The 17,859-nt window shown below is 37.6% G+C and overlaps 1 protein-coding gene across 10 annotated transcripts in view; it reads left to right on the top strand.

The window, feature by feature from the left end:
- LOC114135479 (inositol 1,4,5-trisphosphate receptor type 1-like) overlaps window positions 1-15,079 on the top strand; it is an 84,296-nt gene extending 69,217 nt beyond the window's left edge. For 9 of the 10 annotated variants that reach the window (XM_028002797.1, XM_028002794.1, XM_028002792.1 and 6 more), the window contains 7 exons: window positions 168-357; window positions 449-541; window positions 4,140-4,279; window positions 6,152-6,317; window positions 11,792-11,952; window positions 12,648-12,809; window positions 13,857-14,011. In XM_028002797.1, coding sequence (XP_027858598.1) covers window positions 168-357; window positions 449-541; window positions 4,140-4,279; window positions 6,152-6,317; window positions 11,792-11,952; window positions 12,648-12,809; window positions 13,857-13,943 — 999 coding nt within the window. In that variant the 3' untranslated portion in view covers window positions 13,944-14,011. Of the gene's footprint in view, window positions 1-167; window positions 358-448; window positions 542-4,139; window positions 4,280-6,151; window positions 6,318-11,791; window positions 11,953-12,647; window positions 12,810-13,856 lie in introns of all 10 variants that reach the window. The other variant, XM_028002789.1, reaches the window with a different exon arrangement.
- The last annotated feature ends 2,780 nt before the right edge of the window (window positions 15,080-17,859 follow it).

Raw genomic sequence — 17,859 nt, 5'->3', positions numbered from 1 at the left:
TTGTCAAGCCATAAGATTCATACTGACCAGAGCGTTTTGTGTGTCCTAAGAAGGGAAGCTAAATTTACGAAGAAAAACCAAAGCATTTTTTTCTCAGAACTTATAATTTTCTTCATTTTACAGATTCTTAATTCTGTTGCTTTGTAATCCATGCTATTTTTCTGCAGCTGTTTGACCTGGTATACAGAGAAGAGACCCTGCTGAATGTGATCAAGAGCGTGACCCGAAACGGACGCTCCATTGTTTTGACGGCTGTGCTTGCTCTCATCCTGGTCTACCTGTTCTCCATCGTCGGCTACATCTTCTTCAAAGATGACTTCATCTTAGAGGTGGACCGTATTGCCAATGCAACCCAAAGTAAGGAGACAATGCAGTCCATTTGTCACAGTTGCCCTTGTTGTTTTAGATGTCAGTATAATCTGTGCGTTGTTATGCTTTTATTTTATAGAAAGTGGAGCCAGTCTCACTGGGGAGTTCCTGAACACAGGACTGTGTCAAGGAGGCCTTAATGAGAACTGCAGCAACAGTGCTCAGCAGGAAGGTATTTAATAATGTGATGCATCATATTCTGTCTGTTTGAAGAGTTTTTATTAGTCAGTGCTGGTTTAAGGATATACTGTTCTAAATTAGACCTAATTCTGAATGTTTGAGGGTAGTCAAGAAGCCTATAAATTATGGTTTTCATGTCAGTTTTTGAAGTAAACTACCTCTATTCCCTGAGTTGAAATTTTCAGGGTGAAAAGTTGGTTTTCATTTGAGCACTTACAAGGGTTTGGTTCGGGTTTGGTTTCATGTTCCGTGTTTTCTAAATGGGCTGTTGAATAATTTTATAAAGAAAGGGGTAGTTGCTTGTAAAATCGGCATGTGTTAAGAGGAAGATACCAGAGAAGTGACTTATCAGACCACAGAAAGAAAAATAATATTGTGAGATATTTTTTTTATGTGTTTGGTTTTCCTATGTTTTTCATTTTGGCACCAAGGCACACCTACCTGCCTGTGACTCATGAGTGTCGCATAACTGGAATTTGATCCAAAGAGTTCACATGCGACCTCGTCGACCTGCATGTGACATTAATTAACTGTTGCATCCCAGAGAAAAACAGTAAATTCCCTAAAACCTTCCATCAGTCTGGCTGTTCGGTGACCTTAAGACTGAAAAGAAGACTTGCAGCAAAGTTTATGAGGTCTAAAATTATTGCAAAAAAAATTGTGACAACTACTATCTACGAACTAGCCCACAGCTGTAATGTTTCTATATTTTACCTACATAGAAGACAGAAAATGTTCCCTAAAGCCAAGAAAAAGTTTTGAACCCACATCCTTGAAACTGGGCATAGAAACATGTAATTTCAACGAGTCTTGTTTTAGGAGCATTAAACTGCCCTCCTTTTCTAATGTTAAGATGGCCGATATACTGTTTTGATTCAGATTTCACATTCCACCAAAACAAAAACATTGTTGCTTTGACTAACAGGCGTCACACTTGGAGCCAAAGCATGTAAACACGACTGATGAGGAATGTGGGGTTATGCAACAAAGTCAGGGAATCTTGTAAATCAGTAGATTACACCTTCAACTTAAAGTGGGAATTCATTTCTATTTTAGGTGTAGGCCACTTCCTGCTATCAAGGTCTACCTTAAAAAGTTAACCATTGCTATTTAAAGTGCCTTTAATAAGACATCAGAGAAACTTCTTTCCATTTGAATATAAATTTACATGGAAAGATTTCCATTTCCATATAAATCGTTGTGATGCCGTACATACATTGTGTTGCTGCACACTGCCTGTACGCTGGCTGAAGAAAGGCTACTCCACTTTTCACTCACAAAAAAGACAAGTTATGCAGCTTGGAAATTGTTCTGGTTGTGAAAAAACAAGAGTTGTGAGGAACCAACCCATCTAAAGGCTTTCTATGAAGTGCAGTTTTAATTGGTGCATCACATATTCATAGATACTGTGAACGTATTCTCATAACCCGTAGGAAGTAATTACATTTAGCTCAATTGAAAAGTAGTGCTAATGTTAGTTGGTGTGTCTATTCTATGTTATGGTTGTGTGTAAAAAGATTAACTTATTTGTTAGCACCATTTATACACAAGTTAATTCAATATGCTTTTCTTGGGGGAGATATGGGACAGAAAAAACACAATTACATTATAATACAAAATTTATCAAAAGAACAAGATTGAAAATTGATGCTCCATAAAAAAGAGACATTAAAATGCAAATTTGACAAATAAATAGCTTAGATATGATAGAAAAAAAATTACTAAGTAGCCTTTGCTGACTATAAGAAAACTGTTGTAAGCGATGATGTGTTCAGACTTGATTTAAAGGAGCCCACAGTTTCTGCAAAGCTGTTTTTGAAGGAGTTTGTTCCTAAGCTGAATAGCATAGAAACTAAAGTCAACCTCCTTGTGTTTAGTTTTGGTCCTGGGGACACAGAGTCTCTAAAGACTTGTGGAGTTACATGATTCAAACCTGACCAGAAACTTAAAAATGTATATAAAGTCTGTTTAAAAATCATCTGACTACCACCCTAAATATAGCCAGAGTAAAGCACTTCCATTAAAACAGGTCACAGAAATACTATGGATGAGGTAAGGGTGTCCGTACAGGTCCCTTAAAAAATCTACCAGCTACAACTCGTCCCAAATGCTGCTGTCAAAGTTCTGGCCAACACCAGAAAAATGGATCACATTTTACCAGTCCTCAACTCACTGCTTATGTTAGATTTTTATTGGTCCATAAAGCACTTCACAGCCTTAAAATAAAGTTTAAATTTGAGGTCTCACTCTATAATGACACATAGTACTGTTTGCATAATGTGCTCTTTTAACCGTCATACAGTTTAGGGGATTTTTTTGTTTCTAACTTTGCATTCTTGGTAACAAAAACATTTCTGTCTGATGCTAAGCTGCTGGAAATTCTGACCCATCATCTCATTAACATTATGGACACACTAACCAATTGTAATGGACTATTTTCAAGTTGTGACACAAAAATATAAAGTTGTATGTTGATTATGTAGATGTTGAATAAAAGTGTCCCGAGCACAGAGTCTTGAGGTAATCCTGATATTATCTTTCCAAATAACACAAATTATTCCAAGACTTTGAAATAAGATCTGGAGCTGCTTAGGACAACACCAGACCTTTTCCTGTTTATGAATCATTATGCCAAACGAAACTGTGTCAGATTCAACCCTGAGATCCACTAAATCCCAGGTAAAAGTTTTTGATGGATCATAGTTAAGCTGTATTCCATCTAAAACCTTTGCAAATGGAGTCTCAGTAATTCAGCATGCTACATTGAAAATATTCTTTAAATCAAAAATGTAAGTAGATGTGGTGAAAAACTATCTTTTCAAATACTTTTGGGAATTATGTTAGGCTATGTATTGATCTGTGACTACTTGTTATTGAGGCATCTTTAAAAGACGTTTGACCACTGCAGTTTTCAGGACTGACTAGATGTTTATGCAATACTTCAGTTGCAAAACAACAAGGAACAGTTTTCTTTTATACATGTATCGAGTCATGAAAATTGAGCCGAGAACAGTTTCTATCAAAGACATGGTTCATTTAAAAATCATTTTGACGTACTAATTTTGACTTAAATCAAAATAAAAATATCTTATTGTAACTGTAGTAATCAATATGGTTGCAATAATAGCAAACATGCTGTACCTATGTTTATGGCTTTTTAATCACAAGTGATCCTACCATTAGTCTTGTGCTACTGACTCATGCCCAGACTATGCCCTATTATCACAACCAAGGTGATGATTTATGGACTGTTTTTGAATAAAGATAATATTTGCTTGATCTTGTTTTCCTTAAAATATCACCATTAAAGCTACATTTGGTCATAAAAACAACAGGAGTGCATGTTTGGTGCATGTAAAAAATAATAATGTGTTGATTAAGTGAAATTAGTGAGGATTATATGCAGTCTTTTGTGCATGGCTTTTTTATGTTACACAAAGTCCTTAACTTCCTGATTGTCCAGTTACACCAGTTCATAAAATAAAAATCTAGAGCAATGTTGTACCTATGCTGCGATTGCTTTGTTTTTGCAGTTCTTGTAAAACTTTTTCCAATTGACTAAAATATCTCGGCTCTTTTTTCTTCCTCAGAGTTTGGGATCGACGGTGAGGATGAAAACGACATGGAGCGGACGTGCGATTCTCTGCTCATGTGTATAGTTACGGTGCTGAGTCATGGCTTGAGGAGCGGAGGGGGTGTGGGAGATGTTCTCCGCAAACCTTCTAAGGAGGTAAATTCCAATCTGAATTGGTTCCAGACATGCGTGTGTGCGTGTGTGTGTGTCCTGGGAGGGTGTTGTTTCTGCTGCTGCTGCTGCAGCGCAAGTCATGTGAGTTGGCTCTGAGCTCATTGTGAACCGAGCTTGTTTTTATTTCAAAAGCGTGGAGCTTTCGCAATGTTTCCCAACAGCTGCGCTGCCTCTGGCTTGTGTTAGGGAATGAAACTTTAAAATAGATTTCCACTGAATTCAACTTGAACCACAAATGACGTCAAAAAGAGGATGTGACTTGCTCCCTCACCCTTTTTGCAACACACTGTTACTCACATCAGAAATGTGAAATGTCGGCTGAGACTTTTGAAGAAAGGCACAGTTGGTCAGTACTCTTGTTCTGGACGGTAGGGAAATTTATTGGTGAGCATTTAATAAAAGCGGATGCAAATTTGTTGGCACTCTGGTAAAGATGTGTTGAAGAAGTAAAATAAAATAATCTTGCACTACAGCAGCAATTCTTACTGAAAATGTGGGAAAAATCACCTTTTAACTACATTTTCAGTGGGGGAAAACATGTTGGTGTCCCTTTTAGTTGCTTAGAAATATTCTTCTGAAGGACTTTTTTCTCTTATTTTAAGTTTATCAGAGTTTCTAATTAGTCATAACTTTTTGGTACATTGGACTATAAGCACAACATGACAAAAAAGGCCATTTGTTTTAGCTACTGACCTGAATGAGGACCCATATTTATCTTGCCAACTCACCGGATAATGTGATGAAGACTCAAAAAAACTAAATGTCTCTTCAATGCATCAGAGTGGCATCTGGGGGATTAGCATGTCCCCATTAAAGCTATTTTCCGCCACCATGTCAAGAAAAAAAAACATTTTCTGTTCCTCCCTTGCTAATATTTTTGTTAGTGAGGATTGTTTGCTAAATGCTTCTGGGACTATAACTACAATCTTTTCTTTGGTAGAAAAAGAAAAGCTCACCACACAAAAATGGGTCGCTATTAAGAAACTTTATTCGCTGGGTTCCAAAGATGTTCTGGAGATGTTATCACAGGTACTGAATTTGTGCTCATGTGGGTTTGGGAATTGGTAATGAGTAATGATCCAAAACATAGGATCAAATCAATACAGAAAAGGTCCATCAGACAAAAAATAAGCCGTCTCAGTCCTCAGATGTAAACCTTATGAAAACCCGGTGTGGTGAGCTGAAGAAAATAAATCATAAGAGGACTCAATGATGTAGATTCTGTACAAAGGGGAGTGGTGAAAGATCCCTCTGTCTGTGTACTTTAATCTTTTTAAATGTTACAAAAGAAAGCCAAGTGATGCTCTGTTGTACAATGTATTAAGAGCAGGTGTACCAATTAGCCTGCCACTGGTAATTTGGTTAATATTTTACGTATTTATAGGATATTTCCCCAAAAATTAAATGCACTAAAAGTAAAGAGGTAACTTTTCATGCTACAGAAATAAAAAAAATACTTTATGTCAAATTTAGGATTTTTCTTTAGAAGTCTGTACCACAGGTGTCAAAAAAAAAAAGAAAAAAAAACGTTTCCACATCTCCATTTAAAATGAGTGTCTGAATTTGACCTATGTATCCAAGACTGAACACATAAGGTTCACATAAGAGGGGCTGCATCATGTTAACTCTCTGGTGTTTCTATTACGTTAGCCTCTGTTACCACCTGTTGCCCCATTTCTATCCATGACAACCAAGCTTAAACTCGTTTTTAACTCAAATAATCATCTCCACATGTGAATCTGTAAAACAGGTCTACTTTCTTCACTGAAACCACGTCAGTTCATTTTCTTTTTATATCTGTTTTATGTTGTACCGATATACACACTGCACCCTTATTTTCTTTATTCCACTTAGGAGCCACTGTTTGCAGCCAGAGTGATTTACGACCTGCTCTTCTTCTTCATGGTCATCATCATCGTCCTCAACCTCATCTTTGGTGTCATCATCGACACCTTTGCCGACTTGAGAAGTGAAAAACAGAAGAAAGAAGAAGTTTTGAAGACTACCTGCTTCATCTGTGGTGAGTGTGTTCGGATTTTTGTAGTGGGTCAGAATGGACTAAATTATTGGCAAAATCCCAATTGAATAAATCTATTGGTTGGATTTTTCCACTTTTTAAAGGTAGCTTATGCTTCGCACATCTTTACCAGGTGTGTCGAAGTCTGGAGGAGTTCTTCTATATCTTGGCATTTACTGGCTTTAGAGGAAATTTGCAGTATTGTGCCTTTTTTCACAAACTGGTGTGATTTCCTAATAAAATGTTATATTTAAAAAAAAATTGTCTGCAGATAGCTTATAGCAACACTCACTCCCCTTGTCTTTCACAACTTGTATTTCGGGATTGGCTTCATGTAAGCACACTTTATCCTCGGTTACCGATTATGAACTACCATGTACTGTTTACCATTAGTAGTGAAATAGCCGGATACAGAATTAGCTTTTAGGAAACTAATTTAAAAGTATGACACAAGCAGTTTTTTAAATTACATCTTCATTGCTGCTGTTTGAAAATAATTATTTAGGATTTTTTCTTTTGGGTGCATTCTCATCATAGCTCATATATTTAAAGGGCTAAGACACAGGGCCAAATGCTGAGTCTCAAATTGTTTTTATGACAATGTTCCACAGTTTCTCTCAGGAGTTTGGGTCCTCAGAGAAATAGCTTAATTTATTGGCCAATCAAGCACAGTAACACCATGGTTAATAGACCAGCTTCTGGCACTTTTGCCTGTGTGAGAAGATGCCAAGTCCTGCTAAAAATAAAACCAACATCTTAATAGTTGGTTAGCAAAAGAAAACATGAAGTACTATGTGCTTTAGATGGATCTGCTGACTTTGAACTTCAGAAAACACCAGGAGTTGACCTAGTTCCCCCAAACCATCACTAACTGTGGAAACCTCACAGCAAACCTGAAATCTGGGTTTTGTGCCAGACTCTGGAGAGACTCTGACTCTAATTTTGAAATTATATTTCTATTTTGGCTTTTGGACTACTGAACAATAGTTCAGTTTTTTTTTCCTTGACCAAGATAAGGAGCTTCTAACAATATTGCAACTTCAAAAGGAATGCTACAGTTGTAGCTCATGAACATTTGTGTGCTCTTTTCTTCTACCCCCGTTTTTCCTCTCTCTCAGCTTTCCAGTTAAATATTTGGATGCAGCTCTGAAACAATGATTTTTTGTGCCTTTACCTTCTTATAGAAGTCATCAATAACTTCCTATTGGGCAGCCAATATGTCAAGAGTCATCATCACATAACATTTTAGAAGTAAAAAAAATATTTCATTCATCTTATGCCTTCTAATTTTTAGAGAAACTGCAATTAGGCTTTATTACCTACAAGTTAAAACCACTTTAAATATATTTACTGCAGTAGATTGAAATTTCCATTATATTTCAGGCTTTGAAATACACTTGTGCACATGTAGCATCATCGGTAACTTTCAAGTGCAGACTCATGTCTGAGTGATACGGCTACTCTCTGTTGTTTGAAGGGCTTTCTACTTTACTCCTTTCATTCCCAAATTTCCAAGCTAGAGCACCAGATTCCAGGTTGTATTGGTGGTTTCTGGTAAGTAGGTCTGTAGAGGTCTATGTAGCTTGCTGAAGTCCCCCTCATCTCCTCCTCCCTCTTTTTCACTATGCTGTCGTTCCAACGAAGGCTGAGTCATGAGAGCTTCCTGCCACCACTCTGCTCGCCTCCATAATTCATGTCTGTCTCACACGCACACACATTCTCTCCTACACATTCAATCACATGCACACTCTTGATTCCCCTACCATATGTTTTTGCACATCTCCACTGATTAGCCAAACTGCCTTTCTGCTTTAAACAGTTTTCATCTGCATGTCCTGATATGATCAAAACATGTTTCCAAGGAGTACATGTCAAACAGCGTGTGCATCCAAACCCTAGCAAGTGTGAGCACAGGAGTACATGCAGTATGGGAGCGTTTGTGTGAGCATGCATATGGCAGTCAGAACAAGTGGTAAGCATATGGAAGGAGAACAGTATTATGTCAGCCAGCCAGCCATCGGCTGTGAGTCAGTCACGTTAAATAAGGCCAGGCCACGGGGGGAGCTGCTGTCTCTATGGTTTCCAGAAGGACCACAAGAGAACAGGAGATGCAGAGATTAGGAGCTGATCTCCGCAGGAATTAAGTCGCCTGACGTCCTCCGGCTTGGTTTTATAAGCCATTCTGTCTCTCAGTGTGTTCTATTCAGTTTGTAGATCTCATGGGGTTTGTGGCGAATGATTGAATTACTCCATGTACATCCTGCACACACAGATCAGATTTTTACCTGTAGATGAATTTGTCTTGTCTTCGTGCAACAGATCTAGCTCACTTCCATCTTCCATGGAAACAGTTAGGAAACAGGACTAGTTTCTTGATGCAGGAGATCCAAGTTATGAATTGCTAAGTGTCACACCATCCTACAATTCTCCTAATTATGAGAATTACTTTGTTGGCTTAATTATTATAATGTTGGTATCTCAGCTTTCAATTAAGACATGTCTTATTTACCTTTATATGTTGTTGTTTTCCTCATGATTAGAGATTCACCAATCCTTGCTCATACCAATTTTCACTTTCTTTTGAGGTTTTTTAAACATTGCAATTTGAGGATTGGTGTTTTTTTAACACTGTTTCATTGTTTAGTTTCATGAAAAGTTATCCCTGCTTTTTTTAAACAAGATACTGAACACATTCTCTAAACGACGTGTATAAAACTCAAGTCAAATCAAAATCTAATTTTATTTGTATAGCACATAATGTGCCTACTAGACTCTAGAGTTAAATCAGTGTTAAAATATATATATTATTATTATTTGAGATGAATATTTGTGATGACATCATGGAAGTGGGGTATCTGAAAGAGCCTCTTAAAGAGACAGGGGCAAATTATGAAGTCAAATTTCTTTTGAGTGACAACATTTTATAACAACTGACGGTAACATAGTTGCTTGATTTTGCTGTAAAAGGGCACAATGTGTTTGAATTCTGCCCTTTTAAGAAGTACTCATTAAATGCAAAGAACGCTATAATATTTTAACAGTTTGTTAATCAGTAGTTTTATCAATACATTCTGCCAGCTGGCCCTTTGAGAACATTCATGATCTTGATGTGGCCCACAATAAAAATGATTTTGACAACTCAACATAGCAGTTCAGCATGTAAAACATGGTTTTAGCTGCAATTTTAATTAAATTCCATGCACTGACTTTTCCAACTTGTATCAGTCCCACACAAATCTCTGACCGATATATATTACCAAACATGTAATATCTAGCAAAATATATCGTGATTGTCTTGTCTTACAAGTGGAGGCTAGCTTGATCCCTGTGTACAACAATTAGCTAATCTAACTGGTTTGCCAACATGCAACTGGAGCAAGGTTATAAAAGTCTTATATCATTCCAAGGTTTGAGTTTCAAGGCAAAAGGAATGAAGCACAGAAGTGAAAAGCCTGACTTGTCCTCCTTCTGTCTTCTCCTTGAGAGAGGAATTTGTGATGTTCCCTCACCCTGGAAGAAGACCTGATTACTTAATTACTTGCTGTAAACGTATCCAGGCATGACTTGGCTAAACAAAAAGTGTAATCAGCCAGAGGACGTACTTCTTCATACTTTAATGGGAGTATAACGACATGTGTCGCTCATAAGACAAGACGGTAGACAGTATTGGGTTCATGAGAAAAAGATGAAATGAGATATTGCCAATATTTTAAGGAAAGCTGAAAGGCAACACACCTGGACAGCTTAAAAAAAAACAAGTCACTATTATTTTCTATCAAATTACACTGGTATTCCCTATAGAGAAGCTAACGCTCCAAGATAATAAACTTGCTCTACTACTAAAAAAACCATTGATAGACCATTGGTTGCAAGCAGGCTTGCCATATCTGACTGACAATTTCCAGCTCAAACACAATGTAAAACCCATCCAACTTCAAAAAAACAGCCTCTATTGAACTCATGTTAATAGTGCAAGGTATAGTCTTTAGATAGATAGATAGATAGATAGATAGATAGATAGATAGATAGATAGATAGATAGATAGATAGATAGATAGATAGATAGATAGATAGATAGATAGATAGATTGATTGATTGATTGATTGATTGATTGATAAGATGGATAGATACAGTAGTTGTCCTATAGGTTATTGATTGCATTTATAGATATGTGACAAGTGATATACATTGTAATCCTCAAGTCACAATGAATCTGGTTGTCCTTTATTTTATTCCGACCAGAACCAGATTCCATTGGGACTGAAAAGGACTTAACTCTTGACTAAGTCTAACTTGTGGGGGGTTTTTTCTTGGGTTTTTTTGTGGCGCTCTGTGTTTAAATGAAGTTGCACTGGGATTAGTCTTTTACAACACTCCTGCATAGTAACACTACATTAACCAATTGATAATAATTATTAATGATGTCACATTCTAGATATTTTTTAAAAAACTACTGAGTGCAAGGACATAGCATTTTATTAAAATGTACAGGTTTTGTGCCTTTTGCCACACAATAACTATTTTGTTGTCATTGTTTCTGAAAACCTGGCAAAAGCTGGAAAAGGATTTAATTTTTTGTAGTCAATGGTTAATGTAGAATTATCTAAAACTTATTTTATTTTTGTTGATTTCTTGTTGCGTCTCTGAATAGCAATTCATTACTCAAACACACACTAAATACACACTATACAGTCCCAGGCTTGTCATTTCACACTAAATGTGATATGATTTGGGTCATAAACAACAATTGTAATCATGAAAAGAACAACAAGCTCTGCACCAGATGGCCTTGCTCCCAGACTGTCCTAGTCTCAATGGAGAAACACTCTGGGGTCGTAGATGCTAACACTAAAAACATGCTTAAAACAATCGAGCTTGTTCGCACCCAAACCGTACAGACTTGGCCACAGTTTACTACAAATTGCATAATTTTCACTGATAAGTCAGCCATCCGTCATTTATACCTGTTTATCCTTGAAGGGTCATGGTGAAGCTGGTGCCTATCTCCAGCTATCATGGGGAGAGAGGCAGGTTCACCTTGGAGAGGTCGCCGGTCCATTGCAAGGAAACACAGAGACACACAGGATAAACAAACAAGCTTGTACACACTCACAGCAAAGGCAATTCAGAGAGATCAATTAACCCATCGGAGAGAGCCAAAGTACCTACATAAAACCTAAACAGGCACAGAAAGAACATGCAAACTCCATGCTGAAAGACCCCAGGATCTTCTTTCTGCAAGCCAGCAGTGTTACCAATACCACCACTGTTCAGGCCTGATAAATTCAAACATCTGTATTTCATTTTCAGTAAATATTTCTTTGTGCCTCATTAAATGTGAGGCACAAAGTTAATTTTGACTCTGTAAAATGAAAAGTAATGAATAAGAAGCCATCAGCAGCAGTTAATTTTGTTTGTTTCTCTTTTTGTATTTCTAAACCACACACAACTGCCAACACTGCACCTTCTGCGCTGCAGGTTTGGAGCGTGACAAGTTTGACAACAAGACAGTGACGTTTGAAGAGCACATCAAAGAGGAGCACAACATGTGGCACTACCTGTACTTCATAGTGTTGGTAAAAGTGAAAGATTCCACAGAATACACAGGGCCCGAGAGCTACGTGGCAGAAATGATCAAGGTAAAAGAAATCACCCAGAAATACCCGTGCCTCGTTGGCAGACGGTGGAAGCTCATTTGTTGGAAACGTGCTGCACTTACTGTCTTACATAGGCACTTTGGGAAATTATTTGCTGGTTGAATTACTTGAAAGGATGCAAGGGAACGGTTGATTGTGTCATATCTTTTCTTAAGAAACATATGCTTGGTTAACTTTGTAAGGATTTTTTTTTAAGTTATTTCAAAGTTTTTCTGTGGAACTAGGGAGTTTCTTAAGTCACATATGTTGTCAGTTGTGAATCAAAAGATAACCAGGTTCTGTCACGTTTTTGGCAACGGCAGTTAGGCAAAACATTTTTTCATCCGTTAGTGTTACTGATTCACACTTTCGAACATGTCCTGGCTCATGACACAAAAGCACGTTTACACCAGTGTGCTAATCTCTTCCTCTTTTCTAATCTTAACATGCTGGTTATAACCATTTAACAGTACCAGCCAACCGGTGCAGCCAAAGAGGAAGTTGGGAAATCAAGAAAACACGAGCCTGTGGTTTAACATTAAATCTAAGCAAAATGTTACAAGGATTTATTGGTTGTACTATGATCTTAACATTTCAACCTTTTCCCTAAACTACATAAAGTCAAGGGAAACGTCATGATTGAAGTTACTGTTCAGGTGTTATGAATACACAATGGTCATATTCTTGGGTATTCATAGGAACACAACCTGGACTGGTTTCCTCGGATGCGCGCCATGTCCCTGGTGAGCAGTGACTCAGAGGGGGAGCAGAATGAAATCAGGAACCTGCAGGAGAAGCTGGAGTCAACCATGAGACTAGTAATCAACCTGTCTGGACAGCTGACAGAGCTCAAGGAGCAGGTATCTGCACTACCGAGCTACAGATTCGCTCGTAATGTAACTCACCCTCCCTGGATTTAAACGTCTTCCGTCTTTTGGTTCCTTTTTGGTAGAGCTGTCACCATTGTAGGGAAGCAGTACGTGCCAAAATACCACACCAATAAACAACAAACAACTCTTAAAGTGAGCAAAAGACCAGTAATATAGCAGTCACTGTAAAATGGGCTTTTACTATTACTTTCAAATACAAACATGGAATTGAAATTCTTAATGGGCTTTAGCATTAACGTGTAGCGGAGTTAGCACAACTATTGACACTAAACCAGTATTCTCTTTGTATATTCTACACTGTAGATAGTTACTCCAAGTTCTCAGCTCCACTACACTGGTTAGCTGTTTTTAAATGAGCACTTTTCTTCATTTTTAGAAAATGTCTGCGTCTACACATTCAGTTTACAATATAAAAACACAAACATCTGTTCCTCCCCATTGGTTGTTGATGACATTGATGTGAACTATATCAAAAATCAGTAGAAGATTTTGAACATAGTTAAAGCATTACTTGTTAAAGGATTTTCTGTCTTTCCCTTCTGAGAATCTCTGTAGGTAAACAGTAAAAACTTTTTTTCTTTATCTTTGTGTCACTGAGCTTCATTTTAAAGAGATGAAACTAGTCAGTCAACCAAATCAGATTTAGCTTGGTGCTTTTTCTGATCAGAAAACATTTGATTTTTGAGTTTGATTTTTATAAGATGAAAATAGTTTTATTCTGGTTACAAGCCCATCTTTGATGCATTTCTACTTCCTGCTCAGGGATATTTACATTTATTTACGTTTACTGGTGCACTGGCAAAATCTTAAGAAGGCACCACTCTTTTATAATAGCCAGCATTTAATTTTTTGCTGTCTATTAGTTTAACAAAATTTTTCCACCAGCTGCCTTCTCAGTGTAAACAGCTCAGTATGACAGCAGCAATGCGAGGTGGCTAAGGTCATAATACTAGAATACAGAAGTCTCTGTAATTGAAATGTCACCTTTGTGCTGTTCTTCTTTTTTTCCCCATTCAGATGACAGAGCAGAGGAAGCAAAAACAACGACTGGGACTTCTGGGTCATCCCCCACATCTGAACATTAATCCCCAGCAGCCTGCCTGATTTCCCTGGAGGGGAGTCCACCTTTCACCAGTGCCTCAGCAATCCCTGTCAGAGCAATGTGTCCAACTGTTTCAGGTGGATATCTGACTTTATGGTTCACCTGGCCCTCATAAAATATTGCTCTTCAGCAGACACGTTTGTATCTATGTAAGGTGAAAGTTGTTACCCTCAGCGGCGTCTGCGTGTCTGTGTGGGTTAAGTTTGCACAAAGCGCCTGGAGATCTGCAAAGTCAAACCAGTAAGTCAAGGAAATGAACATGTTGACTTGAGCTTGAGGACCCTGAATGTTTTGTGCCTTTTGTCCCTCCTGAAAACCAAAGTTCAGTCACATTGTGGCTGAAGGAGATTTTCTCGTCAAGTGTCCTTTTCTCGAGGATCAAATCCTTGGTGTTGCACCAGCAAACTCAGGCCATACGTTGATTTGAAGATTTGCTTCTCCACGTTATTTAATAATTGGTTTCATCTGACGGCAATAGGATTAAATAATATGCAATGTGTAAACAAAGATTAATTATTTTGGAGTTACTTGAGTTAATTGAGAGCTTATTTTGTATTTAAAACATGAATACAAGACAATCACAATAGCTTACCCATACTGTGGCTTTTTTTTATTATAAAAACTTAAGTGTCTTTTCTTTCCCTTTTTAATTTCAAGGTAATTATTTATCACTTTTTGAACTCCCTATTATCTCTAACTGAGGCCTTGCTTGTTGTAGGGCAGTTCAGACGTTTTGTAAAGAAAAATTACTTCGACTTCTTAAAAACCTGTCCATAGCTTTTACTTTAAATTATGTCTAGTACGAACATCCCGGGAGGGACAGTGAAAATCCTTACAAATATCTCTATGTTGTGATTATTAATGGGGGCTTTATAGTAAAACACAAACCTTAGTGTGTCTACACTGAATTATGTATCTTTTTTTTTTTACTATTTAGTAAAAAGCACTGATATTTTTGTAGCACACAACTACTTTGTAAAACATCCTCATGAAAATGCCTTCTTGAGTGTTTGAGTGTATATGAGGTCACTTGGCGTGCTGCTTGACCAAACTAAGCTTTTCTACTAATTGACGGTTTGTGTCTGAATTGTACATTCCATTCTTGGAGTTTATTTAAATAAAGAAAGTGTGTAAAATACTCTGTGAAAAACTATGTCTGAATCAGCCTGACAAATTAAGAGGATGCCAAACTAAATGTCATGCTAAAAGGAAACTAAGGCTTGGTTTGGTATTTCCCCCACAAGTTGCTTCATCGCAGTTTATTTTAATACTTCTGAGTGCATCGTTAAATTTTAGCCGCTGACCAGTAGACAGTGTAGGTGCCACGGTTCTCTCCAAGCCGCTAAAGGCAGGAATGACTCAAGAAGTCTGCAGAAAAGTACAGTTTGTAAATTATATGTGCTTTGCTCTACAAATGAGGAAGTGCACTCTTGTGTGTAAAGAAGGCGTGCTTATTTATTGATGTGTACTTTTTGAGTATATGAAATTTTAAGACTTTAGAAGATGTAAATTTAAAGAATATACTTAAGTTGATTAATTGCTTTTTATATGGATTTCTTTTGGTTTAGTATAATATAAACTATATTATACTAAATATATAAAATATATTATAGAAAATCATCTTTATTCTTAACTGGTGGCCGTTTCATTCAAGAAAATGAGTAAATGATTTAATTGAATAAAGAGAAAAATCAAATCCACCGTTTTTAGCAGGATCACTGCTAAAAACTCTGGGGGACCTTGTTAGAGGGTTGGGCATCATATACTCTAAGAAAGGTTATAGTATATCTAAGACTGAATGTTTAGCACAATTAAAATCAAGACATTCATTTTAATCTCCAGATTAAAGTGCCAGGCTTGATGGTGTGTGCCTTAATACATATAATTTGTTCAGATATCTTGGAATTTGTTTCTTAATCATTGAGACAGATGGGACTAATGCATATATTAACTCTGCTTATTGAATGATTGCGACAGTGATTATTTGTTTTGAAAGATAAGTTCATATCTAATTTGTATCAATCCAAACATCATAATAATAGAATTTTTTTTTCTCTAAAGACTAAATTATTCCACTGTAGGAGAAGGTATACACATTATTGCCTGCAGATGTTTTTACTAGATATTTTACATCAGATTAAAGTTGTTCAAATTCACAATTTCAGTCTTATTACAACAGTTAAAGGTATTTCACCAGGTTACTGTTTTAGCCTAAGGAACGTTGTCACTGATGTGATTTGATTATATATTATTAAAAAAACTTTGTAGAACAAATCCCCCAGCCCCCAGGCTGCCTTGTTGCTATTTCAGTCTCTGGTGCTTTTCCAGCAACACCATCAGTCGGACGTCCGGTGAGTTCTTACAGTGGGGTGGGTTTTTTGAAAGTCTTACAGGGAAATAAATATTTTCATTAAAACGGGGATACATATGTTTGATCACAAGAATCATAGAAGAGAGTGTCATAGAAAACAAAAGTTTGGAGTTGTGCAATTTGAAAGTTGTGGGGAGGGGAGTTTCACTTTTGGTTGTGTCAGATTGAAAACATGGATTTTATGGTCACCTCTTGTAACTTGATGGAAAATTAGACTTTAGTTTGGCTCATGGCTCTGTGCACCATTAAGAGTGTAATGAGTTGCATTTGTCATAAGTGATAAGTCAGTTGCATCCAAACCAAGTTTTCGATTGCTGTCTTTTCCACCTGATAGATTCGCAGAAATTTATGACATTTAAGTTCAAGCCTAATCTCAAGGGCTCTTTCACAGGTTTCCAAAAATGACGATCTTTAGCCATCTCTAGACTGGTCAAACTGGATTATTCTCTGCTGATTGCAAATTTTTTTAAACACCTTGAGACTCGAAATCCTCACATAACAAGGATTTGTAAAGCCTTTTAGAAACCACTTCCATCTTAACTTGACACAAATGTGAAAAATGTATGCAAATGCAGGTTCCTGCATTTAAAAAAAAAAGTTATGCATTGCAATTTATTGATTGCACATGGAAAGCTATCATCTGGCTGCCTTGATGCAAAAACACCTAAATTAGCAGACAAGGACTTGTGATATTTTTTTTAACAATTCTATTGTCAGATGTAGACGAGGCAGCTTGGGTGGCTGCCACCTACAACAATATGAAAATTCAAATTAGCCCTTTTTAAATATGATTGGAGCCTCAAAGATTTAGAATAATTTTGATCTTTGTGGGTCTATGTGACACAATATTTCCTAGAAGGGAAACACAAGTGAGGCATTTTTGAAGTAAGAAACCTAAGGTCTTCAAACATAAAAAATAAACGACTAGAGGAACGGATTGGGTGGGGGGATGTTATTATCCTGGGATAGCAGCAGGCAGGTGCAGCCACCGTGTGCAGGATAAGCTGGATGGGCAGGGTCAGCGGGCTCCTGGGGCCATGAGGAGCTCAACGTGACAGTCTGCACCGCCTCATGACAATCCACACGGATTACACGCAGCAGTCCATGCACTGGTCCACGTGAATCCTCCCGCCCTTATTTGAGCTGTGCAGTTTCAAGAATTTATTATTGTTGTTATTGCAATTATTGCATTGATTGTGCTACAATAGTCAAACAGTTGATTCTTTCCCACTGATTACCTTTCCCAATCATGCATTGTGCAACAATCCTAGAGAACATCCCCGCCGAGAGTCTTTTATTTGCTGTACGTGTTTCTTGGCGGTAGGTAACCTATTCGCAAAAACTCCCGCTGAATACTCCGCCATCACCGCCCTTCCCTCTTTGCTGCGCAGCCTTGTTTCCATACACTTCAGCATGGTGGTACACGGGATCCGCGGCGCGCCGCCTCCCACTCTGACGTCCGCAGCGCCCGGGCCACTCAGGCGCCTCGCCCTGGAAAGGTGGGCCGTCCTCCCCGCCGAGGATACAGCGCCGCTTAACACGTGAGC

Source organism: Xiphophorus couchianus, chromosome 20 (genome assembly GCF_001444195.1).
Source record: "Xiphophorus couchianus chromosome 20, X_couchianus-1.0, whole genome shotgun sequence".
Classification (NCBI taxonomy): Eukaryota; Metazoa; Chordata; class Actinopteri; order Cyprinodontiformes; family Poeciliidae; genus Xiphophorus; species Xiphophorus couchianus.
Note: the sequence above shows the minus strand (reverse complement) of the source record. Positions and strands in the feature narration are given on the sequence as shown.